At 43.8% G+C, this 18,107-nt stretch overlaps 1 protein-coding gene across 1 annotated transcript in view; it reads right to left on the bottom strand.

Moving 5' to 3' along the window:
- The window catches only part of atp10a (ATPase phospholipid transporting 10A), a 171,996-nt gene that overhangs the window by 79,941 nt on the left and 73,948 nt on the right, over positions 1-18,107 (bottom strand). The window contains exons 9-10 of the mRNA XM_064952702.1: positions 15,786-15,980; positions 5,756-6,320 (exon numbers count right to left, since the gene is read on the bottom strand). Coding sequence (XP_064808774.1) covers positions 5,756-6,320; positions 15,786-15,980 — 760 coding nt within the window. The remainder of the gene's footprint in view (positions 1-5,755; positions 6,321-15,785; positions 15,981-18,107) is intronic.

The raw sequence follows: 18,107 nt of genomic DNA, 5'->3' as shown, positions 1-18,107 counted from the left end.
ATATCTGGAAGGAACCAGGCGGGCCTCATCCCCTATATCTGGAAGGAACCAGGAGGGCCTCATCCCCTATATCTGGAAGGAACCAGGAGGGCCTCATCCCCTATATCTGGAAGGAACCAGGCGGGCCTCATCCCCTATATCCGGAAGAAACCAGGCGGGCCTCATCCCCTATATCTGCAAGGAACCAGGAGGGCCTCATGCCCTATATCTGGAAGGAACCAGGCGGGCCTCATCCCCTATATCAGGAAGGAACCAGGAGGGCCTCATCCCCTATATCAGGAAGGAACCAGGAGGGCCTCATGCCCTATATCTGGAAGGAACCAGGAGGGCCTCATCCCCTATATCAGGAAGGAACCAGGCGGGCGTCATCCCCTATATCAGGAAGGAACCAGGAGGGCCTCATGCCCTCTATCAGGAAGGAACCAGGCGGGCCTCATCCCCTATATCAGGAAGGAACCAGGCGGGCGTCATCCCCTATATCAGGAAGGAACCAGGCGGGCCTCATCCCCTCTATCAGGAAGGAACCAGGCGGGCCTCATCCCCTATATCTGGAAGGAACCAGGAGGGCCTCATGCCCTATATCTGGAAGGAACCAGGAGGGCCTCATCCCCTATATCAGGAAGGAACCAGGCGGGCCTCATCCCCTCTATCAGGAAGGAACCAGGAGGGCCTCATCCCCTATATCAGGAAGGAACCAGGCGGGCCTCATCCCCTATATCAGGAAGGAACCAGGCGGGCCTCATCCCCTATATCTGCAAGGAACCAGGAGGGCCTCATCCCCTATATCTGGAAGGAACCAGGCGGGCCTCATCCCCTGTATCAGGAAGGAACCAGGAGGGCCTCATCCCCTATATCAGGAAGGAACCAGGCGGGCCTCATCCCCTATATCTGGAAGGAACCAGACGGGCCTCATCCCCTATATCTGGAAGGAACCAGGCGGGCCTCATCGCCTATATCAGGAAGGAACCAGGCGGGCCTCATCCCCTATATCAGGAAGGAACCAGGAGGGCCTCATCCCCTATATCAGGAAGGAACCAGGAGGGCCTCATCCCCTATATCTGGAAGGAACCAGGCGGGCCTCATCGCCTATATCAGGAAGGAACCAGGCGGGCCTCATCCCCTATATCTGGAAGGAACCAGGAGGGCCTCATCCCCTATATCTGGAAGGAACCAGGCGGGCCTCATCGCCTATATCAGGAAGGAACCAGGCGGGCCTCATCCCCTATATCTGGAAGGAACCAGGCGGGCCTCATCCCCTATATCCGGAAGGAACCAGGAGGGCCTCATCCCCTATATCAGGAAGGAACCAGGCGGGCCTCATCCCCTATATCAGGAAGGAACCAGGCGGGCCTCATCCCCTATATCTGGAAGAAACCAGGCGGGCCTCATCCCCTATATCAGGAAGGAACCAGGCGGGCCTCATCCCCTATATCAGGAAGGAACCAGGCGGGCCTCATCCCCTATATCTGGAAGGAACCAGGCGGGCCTCATCCCCTATATCAGGAAGGAACCAGGCGGGCCTCATCCCCTATATCAGGAAGGAACCAGGCGGGCCTCATCCCCTATATCTGCAAGGAACCAGGCGGGCCTCATCCCCTATATCTGCAAGAAACCAGGAGGGCCTCATCCCCTATATCAGGAAGGAACCAGGCGGGCCTCATCCCCTATATCTGGAAGGAACCAGGCGGGCCTCATCCCCTATATCTGCAAGGAACCAGGCGGGTCTCATCCCCTATATCAGGAAGGAACCTGTTGGTTCATTGAATATCCCTTTGAGCATGGTGAAGTTATTAATTACACTTTGGATGGTGTATCAATAAACCCAGTCACTACAAAGATACAGTTGTCCTTCCTAACTCAGTTGCCGGAGAGGAAGGAAACTGTTCAGGGATTTCACCATTTGGCCAATGGTGACTTTTAAAACTGTCACAGAGTTTAATGGCTGTGATAAGAGAAAACTGAGGATGGATCAACAACATTGTAGTTACTCCACAATACTCCACTCTGTCAATTCCCTAATTGACAGAGTGAAAAGTAGTAAGCCTGTACAGAATAAAAATATTCCAAAACATGCATCCTGTTTGCAACAAGGCACTAAAGTAATAATGCTAAATACAGTTGAAGTCGGAAGTTTACATACATCTTAGCCAAATACATTTAAACTCCGTTTTTCACAATTCCTGACATTTAATCCTAGTAAAAATGTTCTGTCTTATGTCCGTTAAGATCACCACTTTATTTTAAGAATGTGAAAGGTCACAATAATAGTAGAAAGAATGATTTATTTAATCTTTTATTTCTTTCATCACATTCCCAGTGGGTCAGAAGTTTACATACACTCAATTAGTATTTGGTAGCATTGACTTTAAATTGTTTAACTTGGGTCAATCACTTCAGGTAGCCTTCCACAAGCTTCCCACAATAAGTTGGGTGAATTTTGGCCCATTCCTCCTGACAGAACTGTTGTAACTGAGTCAGGTTTGTAGGCCTCCTTGCTCGCACACGCTTTTTCAGTTCTGCCCACAAATTTTCAATAGGATGGAGGTCAGGGCTTTGTGATGGCCACTCCAAAACCTTGACTTTGTTGTCCTTTAGCCATTTTGCCACAACTTTGGAAGTATACTTGGGGTCAGTGTCCATTAGGAAGACCCATTTGCAACCAAGCTTTAACGTCTTGACTGATGTCTTGAGATGTTGCTTCAATATATCCACATAACTTTACTTCCTCAAGATGCCATCTATTTTGTGAAGTGTAATAGTCCCTCCTGCAGCAGAGGACCCCCACAACATGATGCTGCCACACTCGTGCTTCAAGGTTGGGATGGTGTTCTTCTGCTTGCAAACCTCTCCCTTTTTCCTCCAAACATAACGATGGTCATTATGGCCAAACAGTTCTATTTTTGTTTCATCAGACCAGAGGGCATTTCTCCAAAAAGTATGATCTTTGTCCCCATGTGCAGTTTGCAAACCGTAGTCTGGCTTTTTATTGTGGTTTTGGAGCAGTGGCTTCTTTGCTGAGTGGCCTTTCAGGTTATGTTGATATAGGACTCGTTTTACTGTGGATATAGATACTTTTGTACCTGTTTCCTCCAGCATCTTCACAAGGTCTTTTGCTGCTGTTCTGGGATTGATTTGCACTTTTCGCACCAAAGTACGTTCATCTCTAGGAGACAGAACGCGTCTCCTTCCTGAGCAGTATGACGTCTGCGTGTTTATACTTGTGTACTATTGTTTGTATAGATGAACGTGGTACCTTCAGGCGTTTGGATATTGCTCTCAAGGATGAACCACACCTGTGGAGGTCTACAATTTTCTTGGCCGATTTCTTTTGATTTCCCCATGATGTCAAGCAAAGAGGCACTGAGTTTGAAGGTAGGCCTTGAAATACATCCACAGGTACACCTTCAATTGACTCAAATGATGTCAATTAGCCTATCAGAAGCTTCTAAAGCCATGACAATTTTTTCTGGAATTTTCCAAGCTATTTAAAGGCACAGTCAACTTAGTGTATCTAAACTTCTGACCCATTGGAATTGTGATAGTGAATTATAAGGGAAATAATCTGTCTGTAATCAATTGTTGGAAAAATTACTTGTGTAAAGTAGATGTCCTAACCGACTTGCCAAAACTATAGTTTGTTAACTTATTGGTGACATTGGGGCAGTATTGAGTATCTTGGATGAATAAGGTGCCCAGTGTAAACTGCCTGCTACTCTGTTCCAGATGTGAATATATGCATATTATTAGTAGTATTGGATAGAAAACACTCTGAAGTTTCTAAAACTGTTTGAATGATGTCTGTGAGTATAACAGAACTCATATGGCAGGCAAAAACCTGAGAAAAATCCAACCAGGAAGTGAGAAAACTGAGGCTTGTAGTTTTAATTTTTAAACTCAGCCCCTATTGTAGATACAGTGGGATATTGCTTATGTTGCACTTCCTAAGGCTTCCACTAGATGTCAACCGTCTTTAGAAACTTTTGAGGATTCTACTATAAAGGAGGGGCTCATGAGAGCTGTTTGAGACAGTGGTCTGGCAGAGTGCCTTGGGCCCATGACACGCGGTCACGAGAGAGTTAGCTCTCGTTCCATTGCTTTTCTACAGACAATGGAATTCTCCGGTAGGAACATTATTGAAGATTTATGTTAAAAACATCCTAAAGATTGATTCTATACTTAGTTTGGCATGTTTCTACGACCTGTAATATAACTTTTTGAACTTTTCGTCCAACGTTGGCGCGACCTGAACGCGCGTTTGGATCTATTTACCAAACACCCGAACAAAAGAGGCTATTTGGACATAAATGATGGACATTATCAAACAAATCAAACATTTATGGTGGAACTGAGATTCCTGGGAGTGCATTCTGATGAAGATCATCAAAGGTAAGTGAATATTTATAATGCTATTTCCGAGTAATGTTGACTACCCAATATGGCGGGTATCTTTTTGTCTGCTTGTAGTCTGAAAGCTGTACTCAGATTATTGCATGGTATGCTTTTTCTGTAACTAGATGTGGCTCTCTGCAAAATCAATGTTGTAGAACTACTGAACGTAACGCGCCAATGTAAAATGAGATTTTTTTTATATAAATATGAACTTTAGCGAACAAAACATACATGTATTGTGTAACATGAAGTCCTATGAGTGTCATCCGATGAAGATCATCAAAGGTTAGTGATTCATTTGATCTCTTTGTGCTTTTTGTGACTCCTCTCTTTGGCTGGAAAAATGGCTGGATTTTTCTATGGCTTGGTGGTGACCTAACATAATTGTTTGTGGTGCTTTCGCTGTAAATCCTTTTTGAAATCAGACACTGTGGTTGGATTAACGAGAATTGTATCTTTAAAATGGTGTAAGATACTTGTATGCTTGAGGAATTGTAATTATGAGCTTTTTGCTGTTTTGAATTTGGCGCCCTGCACTTTCACTAGCTGTTGGCGAGGTGGGACGCTAGTGTCCCACATATCGCAGAGAGGTTAACAAGAAATTTGTGGTGTGGTTGAAAAACGAGTTTTAATGACTCCAACCTAAGTGCATATAAACTTCTGACTTCAACTGTATCTCCTCAGTACCACCCCTGGACAGAATTAAGGCCTGGGGAGTTTTTCAGGATAAAAAGAAACAGAATGGAGCTAAGCTCAGGCAAAATCCTAGAGGAAAACCTATTTCAGTCTGCTTTCCAGACACTAGGAGATGAATTCACCTTTCAGCAGGACAAAAACCTAAAACACAAGGCCAAATCTACACTGGAGTTGCTAAACAAGAAGACAGTGAATGTTCCTGAGTGGCCGAGCTACAGTTTTGACTTAAATCTACGGCAAGACTTTACAATGGTTGCCTAACAATGATCGGCAACCAATATAAGCAAGAATAAGTTTCGGAAAGAATAATGCTCAAATATTGTACAATCCAGGTGTGCAAAACTCTTAAGTGACTTACCCAGAAAGACAGCTGGAATCGCTACCAAAGGTGCTTTTACAAAGTATTGACTCAGGTGTGTGAATACTTAAATATTCTATTCCATATAATATAATATTCTAAAAACATGTTTAAACTTTGTCATAATGAGGTGTGCAGATGGTGACAAGTTGTTTTCAATACAGGCTGTATAACAACAAAATGTGGAATAAGGCAAGGGGTATGTTTACTTTCTGAAGGCACTGTAGGTGAGATTCTACCTAATAAAGTCATGCATCATAGTGACCAGTCCCCCTAACACCCATCCCCTGTCCTGCTGTGATGTCCTCTTACCTGTAGATGGCAGTGTGATGAGGTCCATGATGACAGAGTCAGCTCCTTTAGTGTAGACGGTGATCTGATCTGTTAGCGGGTGTCTCACCACCACAGACATCCTCTTTCTGGTGGAGTCAAACCCCAGAGTGTGGAGCAGCTCAAAGCTTAGCTTCCCCAGGTCAGGTAGCTCCACCGTCACCTGATCTGGTAGCCGGCCAACCAGAGAACACTTGTAGGCACGCGCCGCATACACCAGGGCAGCCTCGTCAGGTGACTCTGCCTCGTAGCGGAGCTCTCCTTCCTCTAGGGCCCCGGGCTCTCCCTCGGTAGTGTGAGGAGGGACGGGGGAGAAGGCATGTTCCAAACCCACCGGACCTCCAAGGTGATGCTCCTCATCTAATTTAGTCAGGGTGCTCTCGGCGGAGGGGGAGGAGAGGACACTGGAACATTCACGGTGGGAGGAGCGGTTGAGGCTGGAAGAGCTGCTACTGTTGGAGTTGGAGGTGAGACGGCTGGAGGTAAAGCGCTTGATGAAGTCCTCGATAGTCTTCACTGGGGACTTTAGCCCAAACCTCATCCGCACCTGAGAGAGAGGGACAGGGGGTTGGAAACATTAGCCCAAACCTCATCCGCACCTGAGACAGAGGGACAGAGGGTTGGAAACATTAGCCCAAGCCTCATCCGCACCTGAGACAGCGGGACAGAGGGTTGGAAACACTAGCTCAAATCTCATCCACACCTGAGACAGAGGGACAGAGGGTTGGAAACATTAGCCCAAGCCTCATCCGCACCTGAGACAGAGCGACAGAGGGTTGGAAACACTAGCTCAAATCTCATCCACACCGGAGAGAGGGAGGGAGACAGAGGGAGAGAGACCGCTACTAAAGTCTCCCTCGGGTGCTGAGGGACAGCACAAGGCATCTGGCCACAGTTAAGGCCAACTCTTAGGCATACAGTCTGGCATAAAACCCTGATGGCCTGGCTGAGGCACAAGGGCATTGGGTGAATAAGACCGTTACTAAAGGACAAGGGAAACAAACGAGAAACAGTAGGAAAGTGAAATGGCTCTATATCTAAGATGTGACCATTCTACATCTCCATGTCTAGATGTGACTATTCTAGATCTCCATGACTAGACGTGACGGGAAGGGAGCAGTGTGTGTGAGCGAGAGCGAGAGAAAGAGAGAGAGAGAGAGAGAGTGTGTTTTTGTGGAATAGACAGAGTGGTGTATGTTAACTGAAGAGTAAATGTTTCATTCAACATGACATACAGATCATTATGTAGTGTTGTCCCCTGACTGACCCAATGACATACAGGTCATTATGTAGTGTTACCTGACTGACATACAGATCATTATGTAGTGTCTCCTGACTGACACAATGACATACAGGTCATTATGTAGTGTTGTCCCCTGACTGACATACAGATCATTATGTAGTGTTGTCCCCTGACTGACACACAGATCATTATGTAGTGTTGTCCCCTGACTGACATACAGGTCATTATGTAGTGTTGTCCCCTGACTGACATACAGGTCATTATGTAGTGTTGTCCCCTGACTGACATACAGATCATTATGTAGTGTTGTCCCCTGACTGACATACAGATCATTATGTAGTGTTGTCCCCTGACTGACATACAGGTCATTATGTAGTGTTGTCCCCTGACTGACATACAGATCATTATGTAGTGTTGTCCCCTGACTGACATACAGATCATTATGTAGTGTTGTCCCCTGACTGACACACAGATCATTATGTAGTGTTGTCCCCTGACTGACATACAGATCATTATGTAGTGTTGTCCCCTGACTGACATACAGATCATTATGTAGTGTTGTCCCCTGACTGACATACAGGTCATTATGTAGTGTTGTCCCCTGACTGACATACAGATCACTGACATACAGGTCATTATGTAGTGTTGTCCCCTGACTGACATACAGGTCATTATGTAGTGTTGTCCCCTGACTGACATACAGGTCATTATGTAGTGTTGTCCCCTGACTGACACAATGACATACAGGTCATTATGTAGTGTTGTCCCCTGACTGACATACAGATCATTATGTAGTGTTGTCCCCTGACTGACACAATGACATACAGGTCATTATGTAGTGTTGTCCCCTGACTGACATACAGATCATTATGTAGTGTTGTCCCCTGACTGACATACAGATCATTATGTAGTGTTGTCCCCTGACTGACATACAGATCATTATGTAGTGTTGTCCCCTGACTGACATACAGATCATTATGTAGTGTTGTCCCCTGACTGACATACAGGTCATTATGTAGTGTTGTCCCCTGACTGACATACAGATCATTATGTAGTGTTGTCCCCTGACTGACATACAGATCATTATGTAGTGTTGTCCCCTGACTGACATACAGATCATTATGTAGTGTTGTCTCTTGACTGACACAATGACATACAGATCATTATGTAGTGTTGTCCCCTGACTGACATACAGGTCATTATGTAGTGTTGTCCCCTGACTGACATACAGGTCATTATGTAGTGTTGTCCCCTGACTGACACACAGATCATTATGTAGTGTTGTCCCCTGACTGACATACAGATCATTATGTAGTGTTGTCCCCTGACTGACACAATGACATACAGGTCATTATGTAGTGTTGTCCCCTGACTGACACAATGACATACAGATCATTATGTAGTGTTGTCCCCTGACTGACACACAGATCATTATGTAGTGTTGTCCCCTGACTGACATACAGATCATTATGTAGTGTTGTCCCCTGACTGACATACAGATCATTATGTAGTGTTGTCCCCTGACTGACATACAGATCATTATGTAGTGTTGTCCCCTGACTGACATACAGATCATTATGTAGTGTTGTCCCCTGACTGACATACAGGTCATTATGTAGTGTTGTCCCCTGACTGACATACAGATCATTATGTAGTGTTGTCCCCTGACTGACATGACAGATCATTATGTAGTGTTGTCCCCTGACTGACACAATGACATACAGATCATTATGTAGTGTTGTCCCCTGACTGACATACAGGTCATTATGTAGTGTTGTCCCCTGACTGACACAATGACATACAGATCATTATGTAGTGTTGTCCCCTGACTGACACAATGACATACAGATCATTATGTAGTGTTGTCCCCTGACTGACATACAGATCATTATGTAGTGTTGTCCCCTGACTGACACAATGACATACAGGTCATTATGTAGTGTTGTCCCCTGACTGACATACAGGTCATTATGTAGTGTTGTCCCCTGACTGACATACAGATCATTATGTAGTGTTGTCCCCTGACTGACATACAGATCATTATGTAGTGTTGTCCCCTGACTGACATACAGATCATTATGTAGTGTTGTCCCCTGACTGACATACAGGTCATTATGTAGTGTTGTCCCCTGACTGACATACAGATCATTATGTAGTGTTGTCCCCTGACTGACATACAGATCATTATGTAGTGTTGTCCCCTGACTGACATACAGATCATTATGTAGTGTTGTCTCTTGACTGACACAATGACATACAGATCATTATGTAGTGTTGTCCCCAGACTGACATACAGATCATTATGTAGTATTGTCCCCTGACTGACACAATGACATACAGATCATTATGTAGTGTTGTCCCCTGACTAACATACAGATCATTATGTAGTGTTGTCTCTTGACTGACACAATGACATACAGATCATGATGTAGTGTTGTCCCCTGACTGACATACAGATCATTATGTAGTGTTGTCCCCTGACTGACATGCAGATCATTATGTAGTGTTGTCTCCTGACTGACATACAGATCATTATGTAGTGTTGTCCCCTGACTGACATACAGATCATTATGTAGTGTTGTCTCCTGACTGACACAATGACATACAGATCATTATGTAGTGTTGTCCCCTGACTGACATACAGGTCATTATGTAGTGTTGTCCCCTGACTGACATACAGATCATTATGTAGTGTTGTCCCCTGACTGACATACAGATCATTATGTAGTGTTGTCCCCTGACTGACATACAGATCATTATGTAGTGTTGTCCCCTGACTGACACAATGACATACAGGTCATTATGTAGTGTTGTCCCCTGACTGACATACAGATCATTATGTAGTGTTGTCCCCTGACTGACATACAGATCATTATGTAGTGTTGTCCCCTGACTGACATACACATCATTATGTAGTGTTGTCCCCTGACTGACATACAGATCATTATGTAGTGTTGTCCCCTGACTGACATACAGATCATTATGTAGTGTTGTCTCTTGACTGACATACAGATCATTATGTAGTGTTGTCCCCTGACTGACACAATGACATACAGATCATTATGTAGTGTTGTCCCCTGACTGACACCATGACATACAGATCATTATGTAGTGTTGTCCCCTGACTGACATACAGATCATTATGTAGTGTTGTCCCCTGACTGACACAATGACATACAGGTCATTATGTAGTGTTGTCCCCTGACTGACATACAGATCATTATGTAGTGTTGTCCCCTGACTGACACAATGACATACAGGTCATTATGTAGTGTTGTCCCCTGACTGACATACAGGTCATTATGTAGTGTTGTCCCCTGACTGACACAATGACATACAGATCATTATGTAGTGTTGTCCCCTGACTGACATACAGATCATTATGTAGTGTTGTCTCTTGACTGACACAATGACATACAGGTCATTATGTAGTGTTGTCCCCTGACTGACATACAGGTCATTGTGTAGTGTTGTCCCCTGACTGACATACAGATCATTATGTAGTGTTGTCCCCTGACTGACATACAGATCATTATGTAGTGTTGTCCCCTGACTGACATACAGGTCATTGTGTAGTGTTGTCCCCTGACTGACATACAGATCATTATGTAGTGTTGTCCCTGACTGACTGACATACAGATCATTATGTAGTGTTGTCCCCTGACTGACATACAGATCATTATGTAGTGTTGTCCCCTGACTGACACAATGACATACAGGTCATTATGTAGTGTTGTCCCCTGACTGACATACAGGTCATTATGTAGTGTTGTCCCCTGACTGACATACAGATCATTATGTAGTGTTGTCCCCTGACTGACATACAGATCATTATGTAGTGTTGTCCCCTGACTGACATACAGGTCATTATGTAGTGTTGTCCCCTGACTGACATACAGATCATTATGTAGTGTTGTCCCCTGACTGACATACAGATCATTATGTAGTGTTGTCCCCTGACTGACATACAGATCATTATGTAGTGTTGTCCCCTGACTGACACAATGACATACAGATCATTATGTAGTGTTGTCCCCTGACTGACATACAGATCATTATGTAGTGTTGTCCCCTGACTGACATACAGGTCATTATGTAGTGTTGTCCCCTGACTGACATACAGATCATTATGTAGTGTTGTCCCCTGACTGACATACAGATCATTATGTAGTGTTGTCCCCTGACTGACATACAGATCATTATGTAGTGTTGTCTCTTGACTGACACAATGACATACAGGTCATTATGTAGTGTTGTCCCCTGACTGACATACAGGTCATTGTGTAGTGTTGTCCCCTGACTGACATACAGATCATTATGTAGTGTTGTCCCCTGACTGACATACAGATCATTATGTAGTGTTGTCCCCTGACTGACATACAGGTCATTATGTAGTGTTGTCCCCTGAATGACATACAGATCATTATGTAGTGTTGTCCCCTGACTGACATACAGAACATTATGTAGTGTTGTCCCCTGACTGACATACAGATCATTATGTAGTGTTGTCCCCTGACTGACACAATGACATACAGATCATTATGTAGTGTTGTCCCCTGACTGACATACAGATCATTATGTAGTGTTGTCCCCTGACTGACAAAATGACATACAGGTCATCATGTAAGTAGTAATGTGGAATACTGCTGGATTTCATCATGTATTAATAAGTAGTAATGTGGAATACTGCTGGATCTCATCATGTATTAATAAGTAGTAATGTGGAATACTGCTGGATTTCATCATGTAAGTAGTATTGTGGAATACTGCTGGATCTCATGTAATAGTATTGTGGAATACTGCTGGATTTCATCATGTAAGTAGTATTGTGGAATACTGCTGGATCTCATCATGTAATAGTATTGTGGAATACTGCTGGATTTCATCATGTAAGTAGTAATGTGGAATACTGCTGGATCTCATCATGTATTAATAAGTAGTAATGTGGAATACTGCTGGATTTCATCATGTAAGTAGTATTGTGGAATACTGCTGGATCTCATGTAATAGTATTGTGGAATACTGCTGGATTTCATCATGTAAGTAGTATTGTGGAATACTGCTGGATCTCATCATGTAATAGTATTGTGGAATACTGCTGATTTCATCATGTAAGTAGTATTGTGGAATACTGCTGGATTTCATCATGTAAGTAGTATTGTGGAATACTGCTGGATCTCATCAAGTAAGTAGTAATGTGGAATACTGCTGGATTTCATCATGTAAGTAGTATTGTGGAATACTGCTGGATTTCATCATGTATTAATAAGTAGTAATGTGGAATACTGCTGGATTTCATCATGTAAGTAGTATTGTGGAATACTGCTGGATCTCATGTAATAGTATTGTGGAATACTGCTGGATTTCATCATGTAAGTAGTATTGTGGAATACTGCTGGATCTCATCATGTAATAGTATTGTGGAATACTGCTGGATTTCATCATGTAAGTAGTATTGTGGAATACTGCTGGATTTCATCATGTAAGTAGTATTGTGGAATACTGCTGGATCTCATCAAGTAAGTAGTAATGTGGAATACTGCTGGATTTCATCATGTAAGTAGTATTGTGGAATACTGCTGGATTTCATCATGTATTAATAAGTAGTAATGTGGAATACTGCTGGATTTCATCATGTAAGTAGTATTGTGGAATACTGCTGGATTTCATCATGTAAGTAGTAATGTGGAATACTGCTGGATTTCATCATGTAAGTAGTATTGTGGAATACTGCTGGATTTCATCATGTAAGTAGTATTGTGGAATACTGCTGGATCTCATCAAGTAAGTAGTAATGTGGAATACTGCTGGATTTCATCATGTAAGTAGTAATGTGGAATACTGCTGGATTTCATCATGTATTAATAAGTAGTAATGTGGAATACTGCTGGATTTCATCATGTAAGTAGTATTGTGGAATACTGCTGGATTTCATCATGTAAGTAGTATTGTGGAATACTGCTGGATTTCATCATGTAAGTAGTAATGTGGAATACTGCTGGATTTCATCATGTATTAATAAGTAGTAATGTGGAATACTGCTGGATCTCATCATGTATTAATAAGTAGTAATGTGGAATACTGCTGGATTTCATCATGTAAGTAGTAATGTGGAATACTGCTGGATTTCATCATGTATTAATAAGTAGTAATGTGGAATACTGCTGGATTTCATCATGTAAGTAGTAATGTGGAATACTGCTGGATTTCATCATGTACTAATAAGTAGTAATGTGGAATACTGCTGGATCTCATCATGTATTAATAAGTAGTAATGTGGAATACTGCTGGATTTCATCATGTAAGTAGTATTGTGGAATACTGCTGGATCTCATGTAATAGTATTGTGGAATACTGCTGGATTTCATCATGTAAGTAGTATTGTGGAATACTGCTGGATCTCATCATGTAATAGTATTGTGGAATACTGCTGGATTTCATCATGTAAGTAGTAATGTGGAATACTGCTGGATTTCATCATGTAAGTAGTATTGTGGAATACTGCTGGATTTCATCATGTAAGTAGTATTGTGGAATACTGCTGGATCTCATCAAGTAAGTAGTAATGTGGAATACTGCTGGATTTCATCATGTAAGTAGTATTGTGGAATACTGCTGGATTTCATCATGTATTAATAAGTAGTAATGCGGAATACTGCTGGATCTCATCATGTAAGTAGTAATGTGGAATACTGCTGGATCTCATCATGTAAGTAGTAATGTGGAATACTGCTGGATTTCATCATGTAAGTAGTATTGTGGAATACTGCTGGATTTCATCATGTAAGTAGTATTGTGGAATACTGCTGGATCACCTTCCGGAGACACCTGAAACCCCACCTCTTCAAGGAATACCTAGGACAGGATAAAGTGATTTAGATGCACTATTGTAAAGTGGCTGTTCCACTGGATGTCAGAAGGTGAATTCACCAATTTGTAAGTCGCTCTGGATAAGAGCGTCTGCTAAATGACTTAAATGTAAATGTAAATCTCATCATGTAAGTAGTAATGTGGAATACTGCTGGATTTCATCATGTAAGTAGTATTGTGGAATACTGCTGGATTTCATCATGTATTAATAAGTAGTAATGTGGAATACTGCTGGATTTCATCATGTATTAATAAGTAGTAATGTGGAATACTGCTGGATCTCATCATGTAATAGTATTGTGGAATACTGCTGGATTTCATCATGTAAGTAGTATTGTGGAATACTGCTGGATTTCATCATGTAAGTAGTAATGTGGAATACTGCTGGATCTCATCATGTATTAATAAGTAGTAATGTGGAATACTGCTGGATCTCATCATGTATTAATAAGTAGTAATGTGGAATACTACTGGATCTCATCATGTATTAATAAGTAGTAATGTGGAATACTGCTGGATTTCATCATGTAATAGTATTGTGGAATACTGCTGGATTTCATCATGTAAGTAGTAATGTGGAATACTGCTGGATCTCATCATGTAATAGTATTGTGGAATACTGCTGGATTTCATCATGTAATAGTATTGTGGAATACTGCTTATGCCTGTTGCCAGCGCCTCCAAACATGGATCTATCAATGCAAAGCTGTTGCTGGGTATTCCGCGATTAGAAACTATGAAGCAAAACAACAGAAATAAAGCATAAAACTCACTCATATGCTCATACTTGACTTTTGACTACTCTTATTCACTAATGCAAATGTAATGCTTGCACTGTAGAGCCCTGCAAACGTGGATCTATAGTACTGTAGAGCCCTGCAAACATGGATCTATAGCACTGTAGAGCCCTGCAAACATGGATCTATAGTACTGTAGAGCCCTGCAAACATGGATCTATAGCACTGTAGAGCCCTGCAAACATGGATCTATAGTACAGTAGAGCCCTGCAAACGTGGATCTATAGTACTGTAGAGCCCTGCAAACATGGATCTATAGCACTGTAGAGCCCTGCAAACATGGATCTATAGTACAGTAGAGCCCTGCAAACGTGGATCTATAGCACTGTAGAGCCCTGCAAACATGGATCTATAGCACTGTAGAGCCCTGCAAACATGGATCTATAGCACTGTAGAGCCCTGCAAACGTGGATCTATAGCACTGTAGAGCCCTGCAAACATGGATCTATAGCACTGTAGAGCCCTGCAAACATGGATCTATAGCACTGTAGAGCCCTGCAAACGTGGATCTATAGCACTGTAGAGCCCTGCAAACATGGATCTATAGCACTGTAGAGCCCTGCAAACATGGATCTATAGTACAGTAGAGCCCTGCAAACATGGATCTATAGTACAGTAGAGCCCTGCAAACATGGATCTATAGCACTGTAGAGCCCTGCAAACGTGGATCTATAGCACTGTAGAGCCCTGCAAACATGGATCTATAGCACTGTAGAGCCCTGCAAACATGGATCTATAGTACAGTAGAGCCCTGCAAACGTGGATCTATAGCACTGTAGAGCCCTGCAAACATGGATCTATAGCACTGTAGAGCCCTGCAAACATGGATCTATAGCACTGTAGAGCCCTGCAGACTTGGATCTATAGCACTGTAGAGCCCTGCAAACGTGGATCTATAGTACCGTAGAGCCCTGCAGACTTGGCTGGTGAAAGACATTCTTACCCACCAATACCTAAATCTACCCGCGGGTGGCGCTATGGAACGCTTTCAACACCTTGTAGAGTCTGATGCCCCGACGAATTGAGGCTGTTCTGAGGGCAAAAGAGGATGCAACTCAATATCAGCAAGGTGTTCCTAATGTTTTGTACAGTCAGTGACTACCTTCTGCCGAGGCTGATTGGGTGATGACACCACCACTGTGTTACAGATGGTGAGGGCGATGAAGAAGTCGATGATGTCCGTGAGGTCAGAGGGCAGCTGAGAGAGGGACTGGCTGTGGAACCTCTTGAAGGTCATCTGGCTGCTGCAGTGGTTGACCTTCTCCAGGAGCTGAGGGTCAGGGGTGATGTCCTTCTCCTGTTGAAGAGAGAGAGTAGGTTCAGAAGAATGTTTTTTGCATTTAACCCACCACGAGAAACCTACACACAGAAACATAGCCCAGGATCAGCTATGCCTTCTTCAAGGGAACAACAGAAGAAAAAGGCATCGAGGATAATTACATTCCCACCAGATTTGACTTGTCTGACTTGTAACAAACAACCCTCTCCATCATGCTGCTGCCCTCTCCAACATGCTGCTGCCCTCTCCAACATGCTGCTGCCCTCTCCAACATGCTGCTGCCCTCTCCAACAATGCTGCTGCCTTCTCCAACAATGCTGCTGCCCTCTCCAACATGCTGCTGCCCTCTCCAACATCATGCTGCTGCCTTCTCCAACAATGCTGCTGCCCTCTCCAACATGCTGCTGCCCTCTCCAACATCATGCTGCTGCCCTCTCCAACATCATGCTGCTGCCCTCTCCAACAATGCTGCTGCCCTCTCCAACAATGCTGCTGCCCTCTCCAACAATGCTGCTGCCCTCTCCAACAATGCTGCTGCCCTCTCCAACATGCTGCTGCCCTCTCCAACAATGCTGCTGCCCTCTCCAACAATGCTGCTGCCCTCTCCAACATGCTGCTGCCCTCTCCAACAATGCTGCTGCCCTCTCCAACAATGCTGCTGCCCTCTCCAACAATGCTGCTGCCCTCTCCAACAATGCTGCTGCCCTCTCCAACAATGCTGCTGCCCTCTCCAACATCATGCTGCTGCCCTCTCCAACATCATGCTGCTGCCCTCTCCAACAATGCTGCTGCCCTCTCCAACAATGCTGCTGCCCTCTCCAACAATGCTGCTGCCCTCTCCAACATCATGCTGCCCTCTCCATCATGCTGCCCTCTCCAACCTCTTGGCTACCTGCTGCCCTCTGGTCATACTGTAGATCCCCCCAAACTCAACTATGGACCTTCGAAGCCAGTTCCACTGCTTCTCACCCCCCCTCCATTCTCCCTCTATTCAGGGACTGATTTAGACCTGGGACACCAGGTGAGTGCAATAAATGGTCAGGTAAAAAAAAAAACATCAGTACTCTGAACCTAAGAGTAAGATTGGAATTCCCCTGCTGTAGCCGATAGACACAGCTCTGAGCAATGTGTTTTAGTAAGGACCATGGAGCTGCTGAATGCAGTGTTTTGAGTAATAATGGAGTAGTAAGGACCATGGGGCTGATGAATGCAGTGTGTTGTAGTAAGTACCATGGGGCTGATGAATGCAGTGTGTTGAGTAATAATGGAGTAGTAAGTACCACGGGGCTGCTGAATGCAGTGTGTTGGGTAATAATGGAGTGGTAAGTACCATGGGGCTGCTGAATGCAGTGTGTTGAGTAATAATGGAGTAGTAAGTACCATGGGGCTGCTGAATGCAGTGTGTTGAGTAATAATGAAGTAGTAAGTACCACGGGGCTGCTGAATGCAGTGTGTTGTAGTAAGTACCATGGGGCTGCTGAATGTAGTGTGTTGAGTAATAATGGAGTAGTAAGTACCACGGGGCTGCTGAATGCAGTGTGTTGGGTAATAATGGAGTGGTAAGTACCATGGAGCTGCTGAATGCAGTGTGTTGAGTAATAATGAAGTAGTAAGTACCATGGAGCTGCTGAATGCAGTGTTGAGTAATAATGGAGTAGTAAGGACCATGGAGCTGCTGAATGCAGTGTGTTGTAGTAATTTTACATTTACATTTAAGTCATTTAGCAGACGCTCTTATCCAGAGCGACTTACAAATTGGTGAATTCACCTTCTGACATCCAGTGGAACAGCCACTTTACAATAGTGCATCTAAATCATTAAGGGGGGGGGGGGGTGGTGAGAAGGATTACTTATCCTATCCTAGGTATTCCTTGAAGAGGTGGGGTTTCAGGTGTCTCCGGAGTAATGACCATGGAGCTGCTGAATGCAGTGTGTTGTCGTAAGGACCATGGAGCTGCTGAATGCAGTGTGTTGTCGTAAGGACCATGGGGCTGCTGAATGCAGTGTGTTGTAGTAAGGACCATGGAGCTGCTGAATGCAGTGTGTTGTCGTAAGGACCATGGGGCTGCTGAATGCAGTATTGAGTAGTAAGGACCATGGAGCTGCTGAATGCAGTGTGTTGAGTAATAATGGAGTAGTAAGTAC

The sequence above is a fragment of the Oncorhynchus masou genome, chromosome 31, assembly GCF_036934945.1.
Source record: "Oncorhynchus masou masou isolate Uvic2021 chromosome 31, UVic_Omas_1.1, whole genome shotgun sequence".
NCBI classification, from domain to species: Eukaryota; Metazoa; Chordata; class Actinopteri; order Salmoniformes; family Salmonidae; genus Oncorhynchus; species Oncorhynchus masou.
The sequence above is the reverse complement of the archived record's forward strand: the minus strand, read 5'-3'. Positions and strand labels throughout refer to the sequence as shown.